At 40.3% G+C, this 20,620-nt stretch overlaps 1 protein-coding gene across 2 annotated transcripts in view; it reads left to right on the top strand.

The window, feature by feature from the left end:
* The window catches only part of LOC122668134, a 56,616-nt gene extending 37,143 nt beyond the window's left edge, over positions 1–19,473 (top strand). For both annotated transcript variants that reach the window (XM_043864713.1, XM_043864714.1), the window contains 4 exons: positions 934–1,041; positions 1,143–1,421; positions 14,620–14,763; positions 18,748–19,473. In XM_043864713.1, the coding sequence (XP_043720648.1) occupies positions 934–1,041; positions 1,143–1,421; positions 14,620–14,763; positions 18,748–18,936 (720 nt within the window). In that variant the 3' untranslated portion in view covers positions 18,937–19,473. The remainder of the gene's footprint in view (positions 1–933; positions 1,042–1,142; positions 1,422–14,619; positions 14,764–18,747) is intronic.
* The last annotated feature ends 1,147 nt before the right edge of the window (positions 19,474–20,620 follow it).

The following is a 20,620-nucleotide window of genomic DNA, read 5'->3' on the forward strand; positions in this document are numbered from 1 at the left end:
CTACAAAACGGAGCCTTGAAATTAAGTTAATTCAACATGTGTTTGACATGGGGTATTATGGGAGAAGGAAGGAAATTGATAAAAAAATATATAGATTAAGAAACCATGTTTCTGAAGAAATTCTTTAAGAGGTGGTTAGGAGAATTTAAGTTTCTTCTGTTGTATGGGCTGCGGTTGTCTTGGTGGAGTTTTCTTGATGAAAATTTTAGGTTTTTAATTCAAGATCCTGAAAGGCTTTTAAGGGATAGGGAGTGAATCGGTGATATCTGGGCTGGGTATTGATGATGCTTAATGGCTTTGATGGGTTGGTGATTGATTGTGGTGATTTGAAGAATAACACATGCGTCTTTGTGACTGGTGCTTTCTCTTCATCTATTATCTATTTCTCTATTTCATTGCTGAAAATTTTCTTTGCAAGTCAGAACTCTACATAAAGACCTGGGTCATTGTAAAACTTCATACAACTTTCCCTTTGAATGTTTGCCTGCATCCCTATAACCAGGCTTCAATTTTTTCTCTCCCTACCTATTTCTTCAATTGACTATACTTAAATCCTCCATACAGATCATATTGAGCCCTGGTTGTCCTGCATCACTGGCCTTGGTGTTTGTGGGTGATTGTGTATGGTTATTGTGGATGATAATGCGTTCATATGTTACTGTTTCTATCGCAGGGTTGGGGTTGCATTTGCATATGTGCTGCATGTTGGATTGGGGTTTAGTATATGGATTTTAATATATGGGTTCTCTGCTATCTATCTATCTTTGGGTGTGTGTGTGTGTGTCAAAACTAGTAAATCTAGTGGATGAGCAATTTGTTGCTTTAGTCACTCACCCAGTCACCTTATTTACATTTAGGAGATACCCAAACTCAATATGATTGATTATTTGTTGGATGATGAAGTTGTTTCTGACTTGCATTTAACATGTCCAGGAGCATTTGCTGATTGTATGTGAACTTCTCAAGGCAAATTTATATGAATTTCACAAATTCAATAGGGAATCTGGAGGAGAGGTTTACTTTACAATGCCGAGGTTGCAGGTTTGTATGATTCTAATTCTTTGGATGGAGTTCTTTGTATGCTGTTTGTAACGCTGCTGTGCTGGTATACAACTGATATTTTTTGGATTCTGCACTTGCAGTCGATTACTATTCAGTGTTTGGAGGCTCTTCGGTTTTTGCATGGTCTCGGCCTTATTCATTGTGATTTGAAGCCTGAGAATATTTTGGTAAAGAGCTACAGTAGATGTGAGGTGAAGGTTATAGACCTTGGAAGTAGCTGCTTCGAAACAGATCATCTCTGCTCTTATGTACAGTCCAGGTCTTATCGTGCACCAGAGGTTATCTTGGGGCTTCCTTATGACAAGAAGATAGACATATGGTCACTGGGCTGCATCTTGGCGGAACTTTGCACTGGAAATGTAAGTTGTACGTTCATTGTCACATCAGCATCATTATTTATCTAATATTTTGTTCTTTATATAGCAGGTAACAATTATTCTTTTTTCCTTTGATCATGGGCAACAAGTTTTCAAACAGATGAAATGTTTTTCAACTTAAACAATAAGAGATTGGTTTCCAGCATGTTTTCTGGATAAAACACTGTATTTACTGTTTAAATGACATATTTTAAAATTTAAAGCTCTTGTGCAGGACAGATTTGGTGCCATCAGGTTTTAGATGCTTTCTGTAGTGTTACATATTCAAACAAATTGCTGATTGTTGCTGAAATCCTTCTAGCTGAAAACACTGGTGAAATGAAGCATTTTTGTGGAGGATAGCTTTAGCCTACTTGATCTAGTGGGTAAATTGTTTATGGTCCATATGGATCAGCTAGGACCAATGTAAATTACAGTTTAATGACTATAATCGACTAATCAGGGTTGCATGGAGTTAAAAATTTTGCCATGAAGGGTATTTGGGTGGCTTTTGAGAAGGTGTTTTGGGATAACTGGTTAAATTTGGAAGGGTTGCACTTGATATATTTGGTTGAGCAGTGATTGCATAAGGCTTAAGGGAATAGAATAAAGGATGATGATTCATGAAAGGTTTTCAAGGGGTAATGCTAATGGATTGAATTTCCCAAGTGAGAAGGCTGTTTTACTGGTGTTATCACCACCCTTTGAAAAAGTGTTTGTGAAGCTCTTCCAATTCTAGGGCTCCTTCAGACTCTTCTTTAGCTGATACACCACCTGTATCGCATCATCCATCGTAGTACTGTAAACCAAACCAGTACTGATATGAGGGTATAATCCATTCCGAAACTGTTCCACTAGTACCTCTTTGTCCCACTCAAAGTCAAATGAAGTGGCCAAGTAATAGAACTTCACCGCATAGTCCTCAACTGTCATACTACTCTACCTCAACTGTGTGAACTGAAGGTGCATATGCTGTTTATAGTCTGTAGTAAAAAAAAAAAAAAATCTGTGGTACATGGCCTCCTTCATCTCAGGCCAAGTGTTGACCAACCCAATACCTGAAGTTTGATTATGCTATTGGTATTTGGTCCACCAAACTCGAGCTGTGCCCTTTAGCTTGGCTTCGACAAATAAAAGTTCTTTGACCTCAGTCAAGCCATACTGTCGAAAAAAGATCTCTAGGCTATGAGTTCAGTCAGGGAATTTTTCCGAATTATTATCTCCATAGAAGTCGAGAACATCCAACTTGGCCCTTCATTCAGTTCCATAAGGATGATCGTCAAGAAGTTGACCAGCCCATATGATGGTGGGGCAATGTGAGAGGCCCCCCTTGTTGAGAACCCACACTCCCTTCGAAGGAACTCATGTCACGCTAATTGGGAGGAATGGGAGTTGCTGCCGGACATTGGTTGCGGGGAAAGCTAGATGGCTGTGGAAAGGAATTGGAAGAGTCCCTAAACTGAATTAGATTCTTTCCTTCATTGGAAGGTGTCAAACTCATAGTTGTCAAGGCGTTGCGTAGGCGCCGCCTAGATGTCCAGGCGGTTTTGTTGGGGCCTAGGCGACTGCCACCTTATTGTTGTTTTATTGGGTATCGAACCATGTATTTGCCCTTATTTATGCCAAATATCATCATTTACTTAAGTTAGTATTCATAAATAAGCAAATACCCCCCTATTTAAATCCAATAAAGATAGTTAAAAAAATTAAATTCCAAAAGGTAAAATATCAACCCCCCCAGCTCAAGAACAAAAATTGGATTTTCGGCGGCAGGTAAAATTTTCAACTTTCAAATCCTGGGGTTTATCTCAAATCTAAAAATTCTATAAATTTTATTATGGTAAGACATTGCTAAAAACCAAAAGTGCGGTAAAATATTCATTTCTTTTGATTTCTAAAAAAATATTTTCATTCAAGCGGTTTTAACAGCATTCGTGCATACTAAATAAGGTTTGATCGGAACATAACTTTTTCAATATAAATCAGATTTAAGCAATTTTGGATTTGTTGGAAAGCTGATTTTGTGCTCTAATTAATACAAAAAGTCTCATGTAATAATAAAATCATTTGACTAGTCTGACTTCTTAGAGAACAAGAACATCTCTCTAAATCAAGAGCAATTAATTACTTATAGATAAGATTGTATTTTCTAAGAACAGTATAAACCAAATGTGAGACTAGTAAAAACCAAATGTATGTTTTGATTGTCTCAAACTTCCTATAGCTTGCTTCTTCAGTGCTGCGGGGATCTTCTTTCCAGCCGACCTGCTATTTATGAAAGGGAGTTGCTTCTTCCAAGGCATGATTCAATTGACTACCCTCGCAATCCAGGAGCCGGAAACCAACTAATAGATAGTCCATGCATCCCGGGATCAGCTTCTCCCCCCTCGGCCTTGAAATGCTTTCGAGAACTGGTTCAGGCAACCGACTTCAGAATTGATTCGCCACTCAAGGCTATGAAAGGCAGTTGAAAGCTCTGTACGTGTTCCCAGAAATCGTCTTGTCCCAGCATGAGCAAGTCTGTCGTATTCCCGCATCGGCGGGATAAAAGCCAATAGCGTCTGTCGAAAGGCGGCAGGGGAAGCACCCTATATGGAAATTACCTCTTTTTCTAGCCATCGGCGTTGCCGCTTGTGAGTTTGATGATTCTTCTTCCGAAGAAGACCGCCCTTCCACCTCGACCTCGAACCCAACTCGTCGGACTCACACTTTACCAGATCTGAATCTTTCTCCTATGGAAGAAGAGGACAATTATGACCTCTATAATGAAAAAAACTTGCATCGCATAGAAACACAACATTGAAAAATAAAAGCAAGAGCGGTATGCGATTGAAGTTTCGAATATGAAATATAATAAAAACAAACTGGCTATCCCGCTTTGTCTAGAAGATCGGATGGATACGGAATAGAAAGGGATAGATGAAATGCCAGTTCTTTCCATCCAATGGCACAGAGAAATAGATAGGGGTTGGTCCAGAATTCGACGATACCAGCAGAAACTTGCTTCTTGCTGGCCGTGATAGAGGCATTCAAAGAGCGGTAGATCCGGTCGAGGTGGTTTTCGTTTACCAGCGCGTAGGTAGTCTAAGTTCCTATGACCGAGTCTTTCTGGCCCCTATGAACATCTTTTCTTAATGTATTAAAGAGGGTCTGGTCCTTGCCGTGTGGGGAAATCTCTGGACCTGAAGGTAGGGCTGGGGCTATCATGTCTTTTGGCGTGATACATTACCTTGATGGTCCAGGGACGAGGGAGTTCACCCGGTTACCTTGGAGTAGTATCCAAGCTATGCAAGCGGAGTGTTCTATCTCTGACGTATAACTTCAGTGTAGGGACCTGAAGGAGACGGATACACCAATCCTGGATTCAGACGTCCCGGAGCCACCTGTCCCAGCAGCAACTGAATCAAAAGGAGACGAGGAAGACGCTTTGCTCCTTGCTCCTGAGACTTGGTCTTCCCTTTCACCGTCTTTCGCAATAGCGGAATCGTCTATACTTTTGTATTTAGTTTTGTAGACGAGTCCGGCCACACCAACCCTACGGATCCGTCGGAGCAAGCGGTGTTGGCCAAGGGCAAGAAGAAGATGACTCCCCGAAAGAGGATGCGTTCTCGGGTGGTGTGGAGGGGAAGATCTGTTTATGAAATAGTTCAAGAAAGAGTCGTCTCATTTCATTACTTCTTCGTTCTTTCTAATTCATTCACTTCTATGCTGATTTTAATGACTTGATGTGGCTTAATATTGATTTTTGATGACTTGATGTGGCATAATGTTGATTTTTGATGACTTGAGGAGATTTAATGTTGATTTTTGATGACTTGAGGAGGCTTAATGTTGATTTTTGATGACTTGAGGAGGCTTAATGTTGATTTTTGATGATATAAGGTATATATTATAGCATACTAAAATATTGTAGTACAATAAATAATGTTAGAAAAGGGGGTAATAAAAAATATCACTTAAGAGCGCCTTTAACTTAGACACCCCTCCACTGCCTTGGGTCGCCTTGCCGCCTTAACAACTATGGTCAAACTATCAATGAGCTTGTAGGGATGCCATTATGGTCCGAAGAAAAATGACACTTGTGTTGAGGTTATCAACACTAGCCCAAAATGAAATGTCAGAAGCCTCTAGGGAGGTAATCCGATCTGTAGTTTCCTCCTTGTGGGAGTTGAGTTGCTGAATTACCTCACTATTGGCCACCATGGTTAAAGGTAGAGAAAAGGACCAATTAATGCATCCATGTGTTGGGAAACCTTGCTTTTGGGTTGCTATGGGCCCACCCAAGTGATAAAAATCCAAATATAAAGGAGCAGTGGCAGTTTTGAATATATTAAAGTTCAGGATCTCTTTGGGTAATAAAACTGGTACTGATACTAATTGGTAAATATATTTTAAAGGAAAGAGTAATCTAGAATTGAAAATGAGAGATATATATATATTATAAGCAACCAATCAAAATAGACAGATTGGAATTGAATAATGAAATATCACAATTTTCTCATGAGTTGTGAACTGCTTCTGTGTGTGCTGTTTGTCGGAGTTGATCAACAACTGGCGTTTCTCTCCTCTGGTCTCTCTTGATTCAGGTATGAGCCCTCTCTCTTCTAATTTCCTCAGTTCTTCTTCCTCTTTCCTCCTTGTTCCTTCTCCTTTTCATCTTGTTAGTTGGATGCCCTGTTCTCACATCACCTTTGCTTAAGCAAGAGAGAACTCAATCTCTCCCATGTCTTGTTCTTCCAACTTCAAATTCTGGGGTTGGAAGCACAACCTCAGGGTGTTCGCAAAGTCCCAGTCCGTAAGACTACCTGAACTGAGTTTTGAATTGAAACTCAACGGGTTCTCCCTCTTCTGCCAGGTGCAGTTTCAGGATTTTTTTTTAATTGAATTCATACTACTGTTGCGAGGAATTATTTATTGATCTTCTCCTAAAGTTTCAGTTCGATTGATGATCATAGGAGAGAGTTACCTCCACAAAACAGATTCTGGTTCTACCGCTGGTTTCTGTTTAACGAAAGGAAGATGAATACATCATGTTTTGATATTTGCCCTTAAGGACAGTTCTTATAATTTGCACAACAGCCCGTACTTTCTAAACTAATTTTGGTAAACTGAAACAAACTCTCATCTCCTGCAACTCCTATCGTAACTGAAAAAACTCTCATTTGACTCCTATCTTGCCTAACAAATAGAGAATAAAATAAATGTGTTGTAATTTGGGTAGTTTGAGTACTAGTTTAGGTGTATTCTATCCTGAGGGTATACTTGTAATTTGTACTCTTTCACCTTTATTATAAATAAAGCTTGGCTGTGATCCCTAGGGACACAAGCAATTATTCCCCAATCATTTCCATCATGGTATCAGAGCGGGAATCAGTCTTACGATCCCCGTCCTAGTACCTGCCCTAGTGTCTATGCCGCTGCCGCCATTGTGAAGTGATACAACAGCACCGCCTCTTTTCTTCCCTCTCTAAATCCTTTCACAATCCCCGCCAGCACCCTTCTGCCTCTTTCTTTTCTCACAACTCACTCTCTTGCCACCCTTAACACCATCGCCCTTCTCTCTCGACTCCCTCACACCTCTCGCGACACACGACACACAACACCCTACCGCCTCCCTTTCTCTCTCTAACAGGACTTCTTTTCTTCTCTGTGACTCTTCTCTCCCTCGTGACTTCTTTTCTCTACTGACAGGACTCCACCTTCCCTCTCTCTTCTACAGCCCTCTTCTCTTCTCCCGGGGTCTTCTACATGATCTAATCCTCGGTGGTTCTCTTTTTTTCCACCGAGGGTCCCTTTTTGTGTTTGGTTTGCATCGTATGGCCTAAACCAGCGATTTCTTTTTCCGCTGGAGTTGTTTTCCTTGTGATGCTCCTTTGCTTCAGCTGCTTTTTCAATTTTACCGTGCTGTAGCGAGCAGTTGGGTTCTTTGATCGGCAATCATGTCTGGCGAAAGTACCAATCCACGAACACTGAAGGTGTGAGTCGCAACACTCATAGCGAGTTTCCTGCATTCCCAGTTAGCTCCATCATGATGGATGGCGGAAACTATTTGATGTGGTCACACTCTTGCTTCCTCTCAATTGTTGCTCGTGGGTGAAGTTGTGAAGCCTACGACTGCTGGTACTTCGTTACAGAAATGGATTTCTGATGACTCGTTTGTCATGCCCTTCTTGATTAACTCTATGCAACCTTCGATTGCTTGTGGTTATCTTCTCTTGGACTCTGCTGAGAAGATTTGGAATGCAGCCAAGGAAACCTACTCCCAGGTTGGAAACACTGCTCAAGTCTATGAGTTGCAGAAGCGAATTCATGGAACCACCCAAAAGGAGATGTCCTTGTCCTAGTACTATTCTGAGTTGCGCAACATGTGGCAGGAACTTGATTTGTATGAGACCTTTCAGGCTACATGTTCTACCGATGCTGCCAACTTCAAGAAACGTGAAGATATGATCCGTGTTTATGATTTTCTGGCAGGATTAAATGTTGAGTATGATCATATACAGTACCAGGTTCTCAGTCGGGATCTGTTCCCTTCCTTGGAGCAGTCCTATGCTCTTGTTCAGCTTGAGGAGAGCCGTTGGACAGCGATGCTACAGCCCGTTTCTCAGGAGAGATCAACTCTCTACACTGGCTCTGGTTCTCAATCCAGGGATGTTTCCACTCATTCTACTAGTTGTCCTTCATGTGATGGGGATTGTTCCACTCTTTGGACCCAGCTCATGCACACCATACTGAGGTGACTCCTCCCGCATCCACAGATGGCCAGCTTTCCCAGGATGAGTTGCAGGTTCTCTGCCTTCTGATGTCGAGGTTGGACTCCCCTTCCTCTTCATCACCATCTCTTGCTGCATCTGCCACATCTAGTTTGACCTCTTCTTGCTCCAACTTTGTGCTTTCAGGTATCTCTCTTTTATTGGTCATTGTGCTTATGCTCTTTCCTCTCCTTGGATAATTGACTCCGACCACAGATCATGTGATTGGTTCCTCTAGTCAATTTTCTAACTTTTATCCAGGTTCAGGTAAAGAACGTGTTCGGGTTGCTAATGGCTCCTTTTCCTTTGTCTCTAGGAAAGAATTCATTCAGTGTTCTACCTCTCTACCTTTATCGTCTGTTCTTCATGTTCCCAATTTTTCTACTAATCTTCTTTCTATTAGTAGCATCACTTCGAGACTTGAATTGTAAGGTCACCTTTCCATCTCACTGTGTGTTTCAGGACTTGGTGACGGGGAGAACGATTGGTAGAGGTGGTTTATATCTGCTAGAGGATTGTCACCCTGCGGCTTCAGCTCTTACACCTCAGGCTCATCAGTTGGATTTGTCTGCTTCTTGGTGGAGGGCCGGTTAAGAGAAGGGGGGGAAACCTGGGAAGAATCAATGTTGCAAGGGAGAGGGGAAATCACATAAGGGTTGGGGGGGGGGGGGGAGAAGAGTGCACACACACAACTACACAGGCTACTCAAACCATTACTCAACTATTCCACTCTATTCAATCTTCAAATCTGCTATGTGTTGTGGTCTCCATAAAAATCAATGACATCCAACCTTGCTATTTTGTGTTAGGAGAACTGTGGGTTAGAAAGAGAGAATTAGAGAATAGAATGGCTTAGATTCATTGATGGTACTGGTAGTTCTCACCATGTCATATCACACATGCAAGATTTAGATGATTCATCCACAAACCCAAATAGGATCTGTGGACAGTTCTAAACCTAGGAGAAGATTAAGACACGAAATTTGGGTAGAACAGAGCATGCATGCATAGAATTGACGTCTAATTCACCTATTTCGAGTTAATTACCTAAGCATATAGAATAGAAGAATAAATCTTTAGCTAATCCAGTATTGCAATAACTATTTTTTAGGTCTAGAAAGAAGTGAAGAGGGAAAAGATTAGTTTTAGGAAATTTTACCTTGGATCTGAAGGCAAATTGGTGGAGTTCACATTATTTCCTCTAAATTCGACTGGACAAACAGGAGGGGTTTTGGTTTCACAAAAAATTTCTGAAAACAGACTGGTTAGGGAGGAGAGAATGGAAGAAATGAGGCCTCTTACCTCAGGTTTGGGGTTTGGCATCCAAGTCCCACTTCCTTCCTCTTCTTGTCCTCCTCCCAATCCCTTTGTTGATCTCTTCCCTTTCTTCCCCTTCTTCTTTTTCTTCCTCTCTCTCTCTTTCCTTCAAGTTCTTCTTCGTTTTCAAACTTGCAGAAATGAAACCAATGAATATGGGTTTCCTTTATATTTTGTTTTTCTTTTTAATTGGATTTGATTTATGAAAATACTATTTTACCCCTCCTTTATCCTTGTATAGCCAATATGTTATATTTTTCTTTTATTTAGTATGTTGGCCTCTTGGGTACCCATCTAAATGTGTAAGGACATCAATGTCCCCGTACTCTAAATGAAGTACCAACCCTATGAAATTCGAGTCATACCCTACCTTGCCTCCATTTTCCACCAATAGTGATTAGTCTTCTTTTTTGACCAAGGTATCCTTATAAAGTGAAAAGACTTAATTACCCTTTAGTCTAAAGTTTTATTTCAATTATATGTAGCCTATCCCAACTTGCCACCTATTTATTAATTTGAAATTTCTTAATTCTCACCAATAGAGTCCTCCCACATGGGATGCCATGTGGCATCCTACTATTGTATGCATGGAACATGCAACATAGGTCACTATGCTTGAGTGTGCCATGTGGCTGCCACAGCAGCTGGGCCCCACATGCTTATTTGTTTTAAAAGTTGAATTTCCACCTCATCATTGTCTTTTATTTAATTTATTTTAAATTTATGTATATGTAAAATGTACATGGGTGAGGATTTGAACTTGAGACCTCTCACTTAAATAGCCAAAGTAACAACCAGTGGGCTAAGACACTAATTTGCTAACTTTTCAAGCATAAATTATTTTATTCTTTTGTTCTTACTATTTTGATCGAAATTTTGACTAGGAAACCCGGAATCGACTTCTGTCAGGTGTATAGGTTTCGTTTCAAGTTTTTTCTCAATAATTTGTTGATTCTATACATTATTTCACGTTGTCACTACTCAATTTTCTCAAGTTGGTATAATTACCTTAGTGCCCCTATATTACAAATATAAATCGTTTTATTGTTTACTGATTGCCAGGTTAGACCGGCGATGCACCTTTGGTAGTCAAAGTTAGTGGGTAACATTAATACAAAGATGCGGGCATTACATTACGTCATTTATCTTGACCACTTGGTCAATGCTCCACAAGGTACTGGTAGTTTTGACCTCAGGTTCCGTACCTACAACCAAAAATTCAAATTAGCCTGGATTTTTGGGCATGGGTATAACAGGGGGACACACCTTTCGAAGATGGCGTTGGTACACAACAGCAGGTGGCGGTGGCGGAGATGGCGGTTGTGGTGTAGGTGGAGAAAACTGTGGAGTAGAAGACTGAACAATATAAAGTGGAAGATCATCGTCCAATTTAGAGTCAACAACAGGAGAAGCCGTATAAGTAGACTCAAAGAAGGAAACATCAGCTGTAACAAAATACTTTTGTAACTCAAAGGAATAACAACGATAACCCTTTTGAGTACGAGAATAACCCACAATGAAGCATTTAAGACCCTTAGGATATAACTTAGAGATATTTGGACGATGTTCACGAGTGAAACAAACACTGCCAAAGAGACGTGGTGGTAAGGCAAATAAGGGAGCAGAAGGAAACAATAGAGTATCAGGTATCGTACCATGTAAGATAGAAGAAGGCATGCGGTTGATTAGATAATAGGCTGTTAAAACAGCATCAACCCAAAAGGGTTTGACCACCCTCATCTCAAATAAAAGAGACCGTGTGACTTCCATCAAATGTCTGTTTGTCCTTTCTACCACACCATTTTGTTCTGGGGTGTCGGTACAATAAGATTGATGTAAAATTCCACAGTCATAAAATCAGTGAAAGGAGCAAAAAAATATTCTTTAGCATTATCACTACGAAAAACACGCAAAGAAGTACTAAATTGAGTGTTAACTTCATTCACTAATGCACAAAAAATAGAAAATAACGCAGAACGATTCTTCATTAAGTAAAGCCAAGTAACTTTGGAGTAGTAAGGACCCCATACATCTGAATGAACTAAAACAAAAGGTTGATTGGACCGTGGGTTGACTCTAGGGGGATAGCTTACACGATGTAACTTCCCAAATTGACAAGACTCACAATGTAGACTAGAAAGAGACTGAAAGCGAGGATCTAAAATCCTTAAATTCTGTAATGATGGATGACCCAAGCGACAATGTACTTGGTGACGAGATGCCAAACTCGAACATGCCCCAGACAACGTGTCTTCCAATAGGTACAACCCCCTTTACTCACGACCTCTACCAATTGTCTTCTTCATTGTAAAGTCTTGAAAGATACATGAATCAAAGAGAAAAGTTACAAAACAATTATAAGTTTTAGTAAGCTGAGTAACGTCTTGGAGGTTAAAAGGGAACTTAGGTAAATAGAGAACAAATGATAAGGATAAAGGAGTGGCTTGAACAGTGTCTGTACCAGTTACTGAGCCAAAGAACCATCAACTAAAGTAACATTATAGGATGATGTATGGAAGGAAGAAAATATTCTTGAGACCCCAATCATGTGGTCCGAGGCTCTTGAATCAATGATCCAGGGGCGAGGAGTAGTCAGGACATGCAGTGACATTACCTGTTTGACCAAAGGTAGTAGTAGAAGGCTGGGAAGATTGAGAGATATGGAACTAAGTAAAGCGGGCATAATCCTCGTCAGACATCTTCATAGTCTTACCCTCAAAAGGAGAAGGTGATGGAACAGTAGATTCAGTAATGGCAGCAGAATTGGCAAACTGTTGTGGTGGTGGTTTGCCAAGAAGTTTTCAACAGAAGCATTGAATTTGTCTAGTGCGACCATAATGGTGACAGGTCTTTACCATGCTTGAAGAATCTGAACCAGAAGTAGGAGCTTTCCAAGATATAGCGGCTTTGCCAGAACCACCCCCACGGCCATGGCTACCACCAATCCCTGTCCCACTACGGGATGGTGTGTAAGAGGCCAAGGCCGAACTATCTACAGTAGTTCTCACGAGATACGCGTAGAACTCGTGAAAAAGTGTCTGAAAGTGTGGCTACCTTATCACCACCAAGAATCTGGGAACGAACAAAATCAAACTCCTTTCCCCAAGACCACCCAGAAATCCCATGACTGCGAGTTGCTCTTGCTGGTTCTGCATCTATTGCACATCAGAAGTGATAGGAAGTAGGGAATTCAGCTCCTCATACATCCTCTTAAAATCAGCAAAGTACTGAGTCAAGGGGCGACCCTTTCAGTCAGCTCTATAAAACTCTTGAGATAACTCATAGATACGAGACAAGTTGTTCTGCCCAGAGTACAGTACATTCAAATAATCCCATAACTTCTTAACTGTATCAATATGGGTCACCAAATCAACAATCTGATTTTCCGTAGAGTTCAACAATTGTCCCAAAATACGTGCATCAATGGTATCCCACAATGCATCATCTGCCGGTTTAGTCTTGGTCAAATGGTCTTGTTGGTCACGACCAATCAACACCAACCTAACAATCTACTTCCATTGTTGAAAGTTGGTGATTCCTTCTAACTTCTTCTTCTCAATAATACGGTTGGATGGTGAAGACACAACCTCACAAACAACATTCTTTGTTGGTTCAGCCATTGCCACAAACACCAAGTGGAATGAAGATGTAATACGTACCAAAAAACAAAACAGAGAAATATCTACAAGACTGAAAATGTCGATCTCAGCTCCAAAACCCTGATAAGTCGATCTCAACACCTTGAAGGTTGATGCCAAAGCTCAAGACCGTGAAGCAAACTTCATTTCCATCTTCTATTGTGATGAGAATCAATCTCCAATCACTCTCTAATAAAAATAAACTCGATTTCGATCTCAGCTCTGCCCCCAAAAATCGATCAAACTTGCTTTCTAAGCTCTTCAATGCATTCTCCACTTCATACATCAATAACCAACCATAAAAGAGACCTAGTTCTCAATCTTCAACCATGAACTAGTCTCTAAATAGTTTGAAAATACAGCATAGGATGCTGCACCCCTTTCAAACAAAAACTGAAGAAACTCTCAAAACTCAAGCAAAAAAGAATCAATCAATGATGATTGAAAACTAGAAAGGGAGGAGACAGGATACTAGGAACTAGGAAAGTTGTAGCAGTCCCTAGAGATCTTGCTCTGATACCATGTAAATGGTAAAAGAGAAGAGAGGAGAAGAGAGAAAGAAGAGAAGAGAAGAGAGGTGGAGCCAATATGTTTGTGTAACCTTGGGAATCTTCCACTTGATGTGTGAGCTCCCCTTTCATTCATATATATATATATATATATATAGCGATTTAAGTTACTCACTAGGAAATAAGAAAACAGAAAATACCCAAACTACCCCTAAACAGAATACATAAAACAGTCCCTACTAACAGTTGGGATAAGGCTGTGCTGAGTTGAGTTGAATGACTGAAAGTATAGTGATTCTATGTCTTAGACTCTTGCTTTAGTTTGCGATTTGTAGGTTTGCTTCTCAAATTTTTTACGAGAACGTGTATCAGGGAAATTGCTCAAACTGTTTATCCTTATATCCTGATTCAGTAAGAGCAGTAAGGAAAAAGTTTCAATGTCAGAACTTAATGTTGTCAGTTGCAGTTCTCCAGTTTGAATTTTTTCTTCTTTTTTACGTCCCGTTTTGGGAATCATTTCTCCACTACTAACAAGAATTGTTTCTTTTCCTTTCACTTATATATCATCAAGAGTTGCTAATTATCTGTTTCTTTACAAATTTATCGAAATCGATCTATGTCCAAAGACCGACTTTTTTACCTCAATTATCATGAGGATTCTGAAGTTTGTGAGTATAAAAATGTACAAAGTTGAGAACTGATGTGACAGAATCAACGTTAGGCTCTTAGTCTTGTTACCCTTAAAACTCGTGTGTAATTGTTTTGTACGATTTTTTGTTACCCTAAAATTCGTGTGTAATTGTTTTGTAGGATTTTTATTATGATTGAGCATATATAACTTACTCTACATGTGATCATGATATCAATATTGCTTGTTTCGTCAATAAATAAATCCAGATTCCCTTGTTTTGGTCTGTTTTCTTGGAATAATCTGTCATGGCCTTTAGGTTTAAAATGACAGTAAATTTGAATTTTCTTGCCACAGGTTCTCTTCCAAAATGATTCACCTGCAACTCTACTTGCACGTGTAATTGGAATCATAGGTCCCATTGACCAAGACATGCTTGCAAAGGGACGGGATACATACAAATATTTCACCAAAAATCACATGCTTTATGAAAGGAATCAGGTAACCTATTTGTCCCCCTTCGTTTTGATAGTCTACTGAAACTGGTAATTTAATTGATGTTATAGATATGTACTTTTTCTCAAGAGAAATGTACATCCAAGGGTGAGAAATACCACCATAAAAATAATAATTGTAATTTAAATTATAGTAATGGTAGCAGGACGTAGGTTGTGCATAATCCTCCTATGACCTTAACTCCCAAGGAAACAAACCTGCCCCATCCTGTCATGGGTTTGAAAAATAAATTTCCTTGTCTCTTCAATTATAAAACACAAACCTATTCCCACCCCACCTCACATACTCTTGTCGCATGGTACAGTGTAATGGAGAGGGCTCTGGTAAAGCTCCACACTATGACACATCTAAATGGTTGAAAGATGACCTCAAAGGAGAAAGTGAGTGAAATATCAGTGGAAGGTTTCTGTCAATCAAAAGAACATGAGGGGTTTCTAATGCTGTCTTCAATTTCACAACACACAGAAGAAACATACCAAATCAACTTTTTTCTTAAAAAAGAGTGAAGCTTCTCATGAAACAATAGGAATCATAGGTATAATAGTCCTTATGGAGTTTTGGGTAGGACTAAACCATATATCAACCTACAACAACAACGAACCTAGCCTTATCCCAACTTAATGGGGTCGGCTACATGGATCCAGTCAAAACAATGTGGGGAAAACTGAGGTCTAACAAAAAGGGAATGAATAAATGAGAAAAGAGGGGCGGGGGTGAGATGAGAGAAGAAAAATGGGAAAAGACAAATAAGGAAAAATGAAAGTAAGAGGAAAGCGTCACAGCCCAGCAAGTCGGGAAAATCTCAGCTAAATGGGGTCTGCTAAATGGATCCTTGCTCTCCAATAAGCTCTATCCGAGGTCATACTTGGAACAAGACCTATACTATGCATCTCCTTCCTCACAACTTCTCCTATGGCCATTTTAGGCCTGCCCCTAGCTCTTTTAGTTCTTTCTATTGGGATCATATCACTCCTTACTGGGGCGTCCCTTGGCCTCCGTTGAACATGACCAAACCACCTCAAACGACTCTCACGGAGCTTGTCATTGATCGGGGCAATTCCCAAGTCGGCTCTTATACATTCATTCTGTACTTTTTCCCTCCTAGTTTTTCCGCACATCCATCTTAACATCCTCATCTCTGCTACACATAGCTTCTCAATATAACATTTCGTAACTGTCCAACATTTGGCCCCATATATCATAGATTGTCGTACAACAGTCCTATAGAACTTTCCTTTAAGCTTTAAAGGAATACGTCGGTCACACAGCACTCTAGATGCACCTCTCCACTTTAACCATCCCACTTTAATTCTCTGAGAAACATCCTCCTCTATGTCACCTTCTTTATTTATGATCGATCCCATATATCTAAAATAGTCACTTTGCGGTATCTCTTGTTCCTCAATTCGCACTATGTCAGTATCCGTCATAGTGTGACTAAACTTACACCTCATATACTCCTTCGTTCTACTAATCTTAAATCCTCTTGTTTCCAAGGTTGGTCTCCATAACTCTAACTTCGCGTTAGTCCTTGTTTTCGTCTCATCCACCAAAACGATATCATCGGCAAAGAGCATACACCATGGGACCTCATCTTGGATGTTCTTGGTTAGGTCGTCCATGATAAGCGCTAATAGATAAGGGCTTGAGGCTGATCCCTGATGTAGCTCAATCGTAATTGGGAATTCCTTGCCTAGACCTCCCATAGATCTCACACTAGTCACCACTCATATATATCTTTAATAACATCTACATATTTACTCAACACCCCTCTCTTCAGTAGAACATGCTGGATTAAATCTCTAGGGACTCGGTCATATCTTTTTCTAGGTCAATATTTCCAAATGGAGATCCTTCTTGTTATCTCTATTTGTTTCCATGAGCCACCTCAAAAGTAGATAACTTATATCGTGGATCTACTTGGCATACAACCAAATTGGTTCACCAAGAAATGAGTCTCTCTTTGCAAACGGGCCTCAATAACCTTCTCCCAAAGTTTCATTATGCGACTCATAAGCTTTATACTTCTATAGCATTGGTCAACCAAAACCTATCAAAAGTTATCATGTCTAAACCCACCTCCCATACCTGTCAAAGCCTATGGTACACCTACCCGTGTAAGGCTATAGGGGTGGGTCTAGTTAATCATTTGAGCTTCTCAATCGCCCTCCCTCTAGTAAAGCATATAAATATTTTTATTCTATTCTTTGCCAAGCCAACCCCATTTAGTTGGGATAAGGCATAGTTGTTGTTGGTGTCTGTTCTTTGCCATCCCTCCATAACGTATCTTTGAAACTATAGGAATCAATTAAGGGGTAAGCAGTTTCTATTCATCTATAGCTTTCTTAAACAGTTATTTAGAACTACTAGGTTTTTATTGTTCGATGCATTGGCGTGCTTGATCTGCTTCTAGAATGATCTTTTAGCATCCTATGTGGTCATAAACTAAATAAACGACTTGCAAAAAGTGGTTCATGCAGTGAGTGCATTCTATGGCTAGGAAGTGGGGAGGGGTGGTTTAGCCCCACATCGGTCAGGTAGTGTGCGGTTGCTGGGCTTATGACCATGGGAAGGGCCTCTCCACCTTGAGGCTTAAGCTTTTGGGTTGGATATTGTCAAATGGTTTCAGAGCGGCTTGTCCGTGCACCAGCCATATGGGAGTCCATGGCCCAAAACTAGGGAGAATTGATGCAGTGAGTGCGCTCCACCATGGCCAGGAATTTTGGGGGGGGGGGGGGGTTAGTCCCACATCGGTCAGGTAGTGTGCGGCTGCTGGGAATATTATTTCGCCCGCCCGTTCCAATGGTGCCGGAGGAAATGGGATTTGAACCCATGATACAATCTTCTTGTATGTCGATTTAGCAAACCAATGCCTTAAGCCACTCAGCCATACCTCCAAGTTGTTGATCAGAATTTGATGTGCCGGGTTTGGTTGGTTGCCCGAAGGGCTATCTAATCTGATCAACTGCGTAAGCCGTAGCGCATGTATTCTTCCTTTATGAGCGAGACTTTGTCCAGATTTATGGATCTCCCCAGCATCCAAGCGAGACTCCATCCAAATCTGCCACTCGTTGGATGACGCCTTCTTTTCTATGAACACCCCACCACTGCACTGAAGCTCGGGCTTTAGGGTTGGTTGCCATCAATGGTGTACTGAATGGTATAAAATAATTGTGGCTACCTTTTTGTCATTTTCCTGGAGTAATTGAACCACTTGTTCATGTTCTAGAGCACCTTGATTGTCTGATATGTTACAAATTCACAATCACCGTGTGACCCTTTAAAAGTACTTTCTTAAGGCTTGGACTACCCAATTTTTTCTTCAAGTATCTATGCGCTGGTACTTATTTTGCAGTTCAAATCTGAAGATAATTATGCTGGGCTTGGGAGTTATACTTCTTGCTTAGTGTACTGGTACCTGTGGAACTAATCTTCTGTTTGGAATCCACAATCTAATAATATCCAACAGAGATTGTTCAAGACCCAGTCTATCTATTAAAATGCCCCTCTGATACTTATACAAAAGGTCCAACAGCCTTGCGACCAAAACTTCCACTACAAATATATTTCTTTGTACTTGGTTGCATTGTTAAGACGATTATCAAGTTGGGCCAGTTCTTAACCTGTATCTCTTCGATGTATCTATTGAATAATTCATACTAGGTGTTCTGCTCGTGTCTCCTCTGGTACTCCTTGAATATTACATATTGGAATCGGGGTTTATAGTTCTGCATAAATTTCTTTATTTAAACTGGAATTGCAGGAGCCTGTGGCCCTGAGCAATTGTGCTGGTAAAGCCTGCAGGATGTATTCCGTTAGGCCTGGTTTTTTATCTGCCTTTATCCTCCCCCAACCCCCCAAATTTTTAAAAAAAAAAGTCACATTCAAATAAATAACCAAATTAGTTGTAAGACATTGTTTGGGTTTTCTGATTATAGTGTTTTGTGCTTGTGTCCTGTTTTCTTTCAGGAGACCAACAGACTGGAATACCTGATTCCCAAGAAAACATCCCTACGGCACCGGTTGCCAATGGGGGATCAAGGTTTCATTGACTTTGTTGCCCATCTCCTTGAAATAAACCCAAAGAAGCGTCCAACAGCATCTGAAGCTTTGAAGCACCCATGGCTCTCTTTTCCATATGAGCCAATCTCATCTTGACCGTTGAACCCCAGATGTGAGATATGTGATGAACACCTGTTACCCTGTGGAACAATCAGAAGTGTGATTTACCACAGGTGCTGGCTGCATGGATTTGGCCTTCCCACATGTTTGAGATGCATAGGAAGGTGTACTTGGTTGGAATCTCAACGTCTCCTGCCTAAACAAAATTGTCAAGTTGTATGTTTACTTGCTGTAACTTGGAATGTAATTTTTGCTGCCCCAAGTGCTCTAGGTTTTAATGCTGGCTTCTATGATGGGAACGATCTTCACTCTGTTGTATATGATGTGATTATTCTTTAAGGGTTTCTAGTAATTGCTTTTGCAATAGCTGCTTACCGGGCATTTGGTTGGTTCTGAGATATGGAAGTGGCAGCATCGGATTGAAGCGTTGGAATGGTCTAGTGCGTAACATGAGCTGTTTTGCCCCTTTATAAACTGTTGGATGTATTATTATCATGTAGGCATGTAATGCAGATCCTTGGACTCGTTTTGCAATGAAGCCATGGTTTTTTGTGTGGGAACAACCCCAATGAAGTGTAGCTTTCCTCTATCTTGTTATCAATTTATTATCAAAAAAGAAAGAGAAGAAAAATTGTGATATCACTTTGTGTGTGTCTTTTAACTTTTTTGGAAGTCAGCTAATTCATTCATCTTGATAATTAGATGAGTTAGACTCACAACCCTGTAATGTAACTTCAATAGCACATCGTGATGGTGAAGATGACAAAGGTCTGAATAACAGTTCCTAGCTGCAAAATTTGCCTGAGGTGTGGCCAGATTGGTCTTCCAGGATGATATTGAATTCATATCCCACTATCACCTCAAGATTGAAGGTCTCTTCATACAGCGAAGTCCCTTGGAACATGCCAAGTAGGACCAAGGGAAATCAGCAACAGATGCTTCACATTAAACACACACAAAAAAAGGGAACAATAAGAGCAACTGCACTGAAACTTATGTAACATTTTTGTGGTATATATGATGGCTCTGAGCTGAGCCTTTTTTGCAGTGAGAAAAAGGAAATGAAATTGCAGCAAAGGTATCAGAGATTCGGAGTGATCTTGCGTGTCTTCCCTGTCCATGTGACCCCAAACCCTACTGTGTTGCTGAGCAGGTGGATTGTATACTGCAAAAATGTGCATAAGAATCATTTTTTGTGGATATAGAGACCACACAATCTGGTGAAAGGCATGTTTAGAACTCTCGCTCTATATATATCAACATTTGTGCCACTTAATCAATATATAAACATATTAAAATTAAGAGTAGTACTGCTACCTGATTTATGGTATGGAAAAGGTAGTGCCAAAATAGCATTTTGAGCATTTGCAATTGAAGAGTAAGTAATCCAGGTCTTGGCCTCTTCACAGGAAGGAAAAACATCATCTACAGTTATGAGTTTTTTAGTAAGCTCTTAACCCACCGGGGCTGCATGAATTTAACATATTTAATATTTAACATATTTGATGCACCAATTATTCGTTTTGTTCAGCTATAAGTTCTGTGACTACAAAACCTTCAGTTCTTTTGTCACAGGTGTGTCTATGAAAATCCTTGCAAGCTGAGACCCAATGGCTGAGACCAAACATCAATTAGTAGAATTGCCCAACATGTTCCAATCTTAAAATTTCATGAGAACTCAAGATCCCCTTCAAATAGTTGAAGTGTTCTGTTCTATTTC

The sequence above is a fragment of the Telopea speciosissima genome, chromosome 7 (genome assembly GCF_018873765.1).
Source record: "Telopea speciosissima isolate NSW1024214 ecotype Mountain lineage chromosome 7, Tspe_v1, whole genome shotgun sequence".
NCBI lineage: Eukaryota > Viridiplantae > Streptophyta > Magnoliopsida > Proteales > Proteaceae > Telopea > Telopea speciosissima.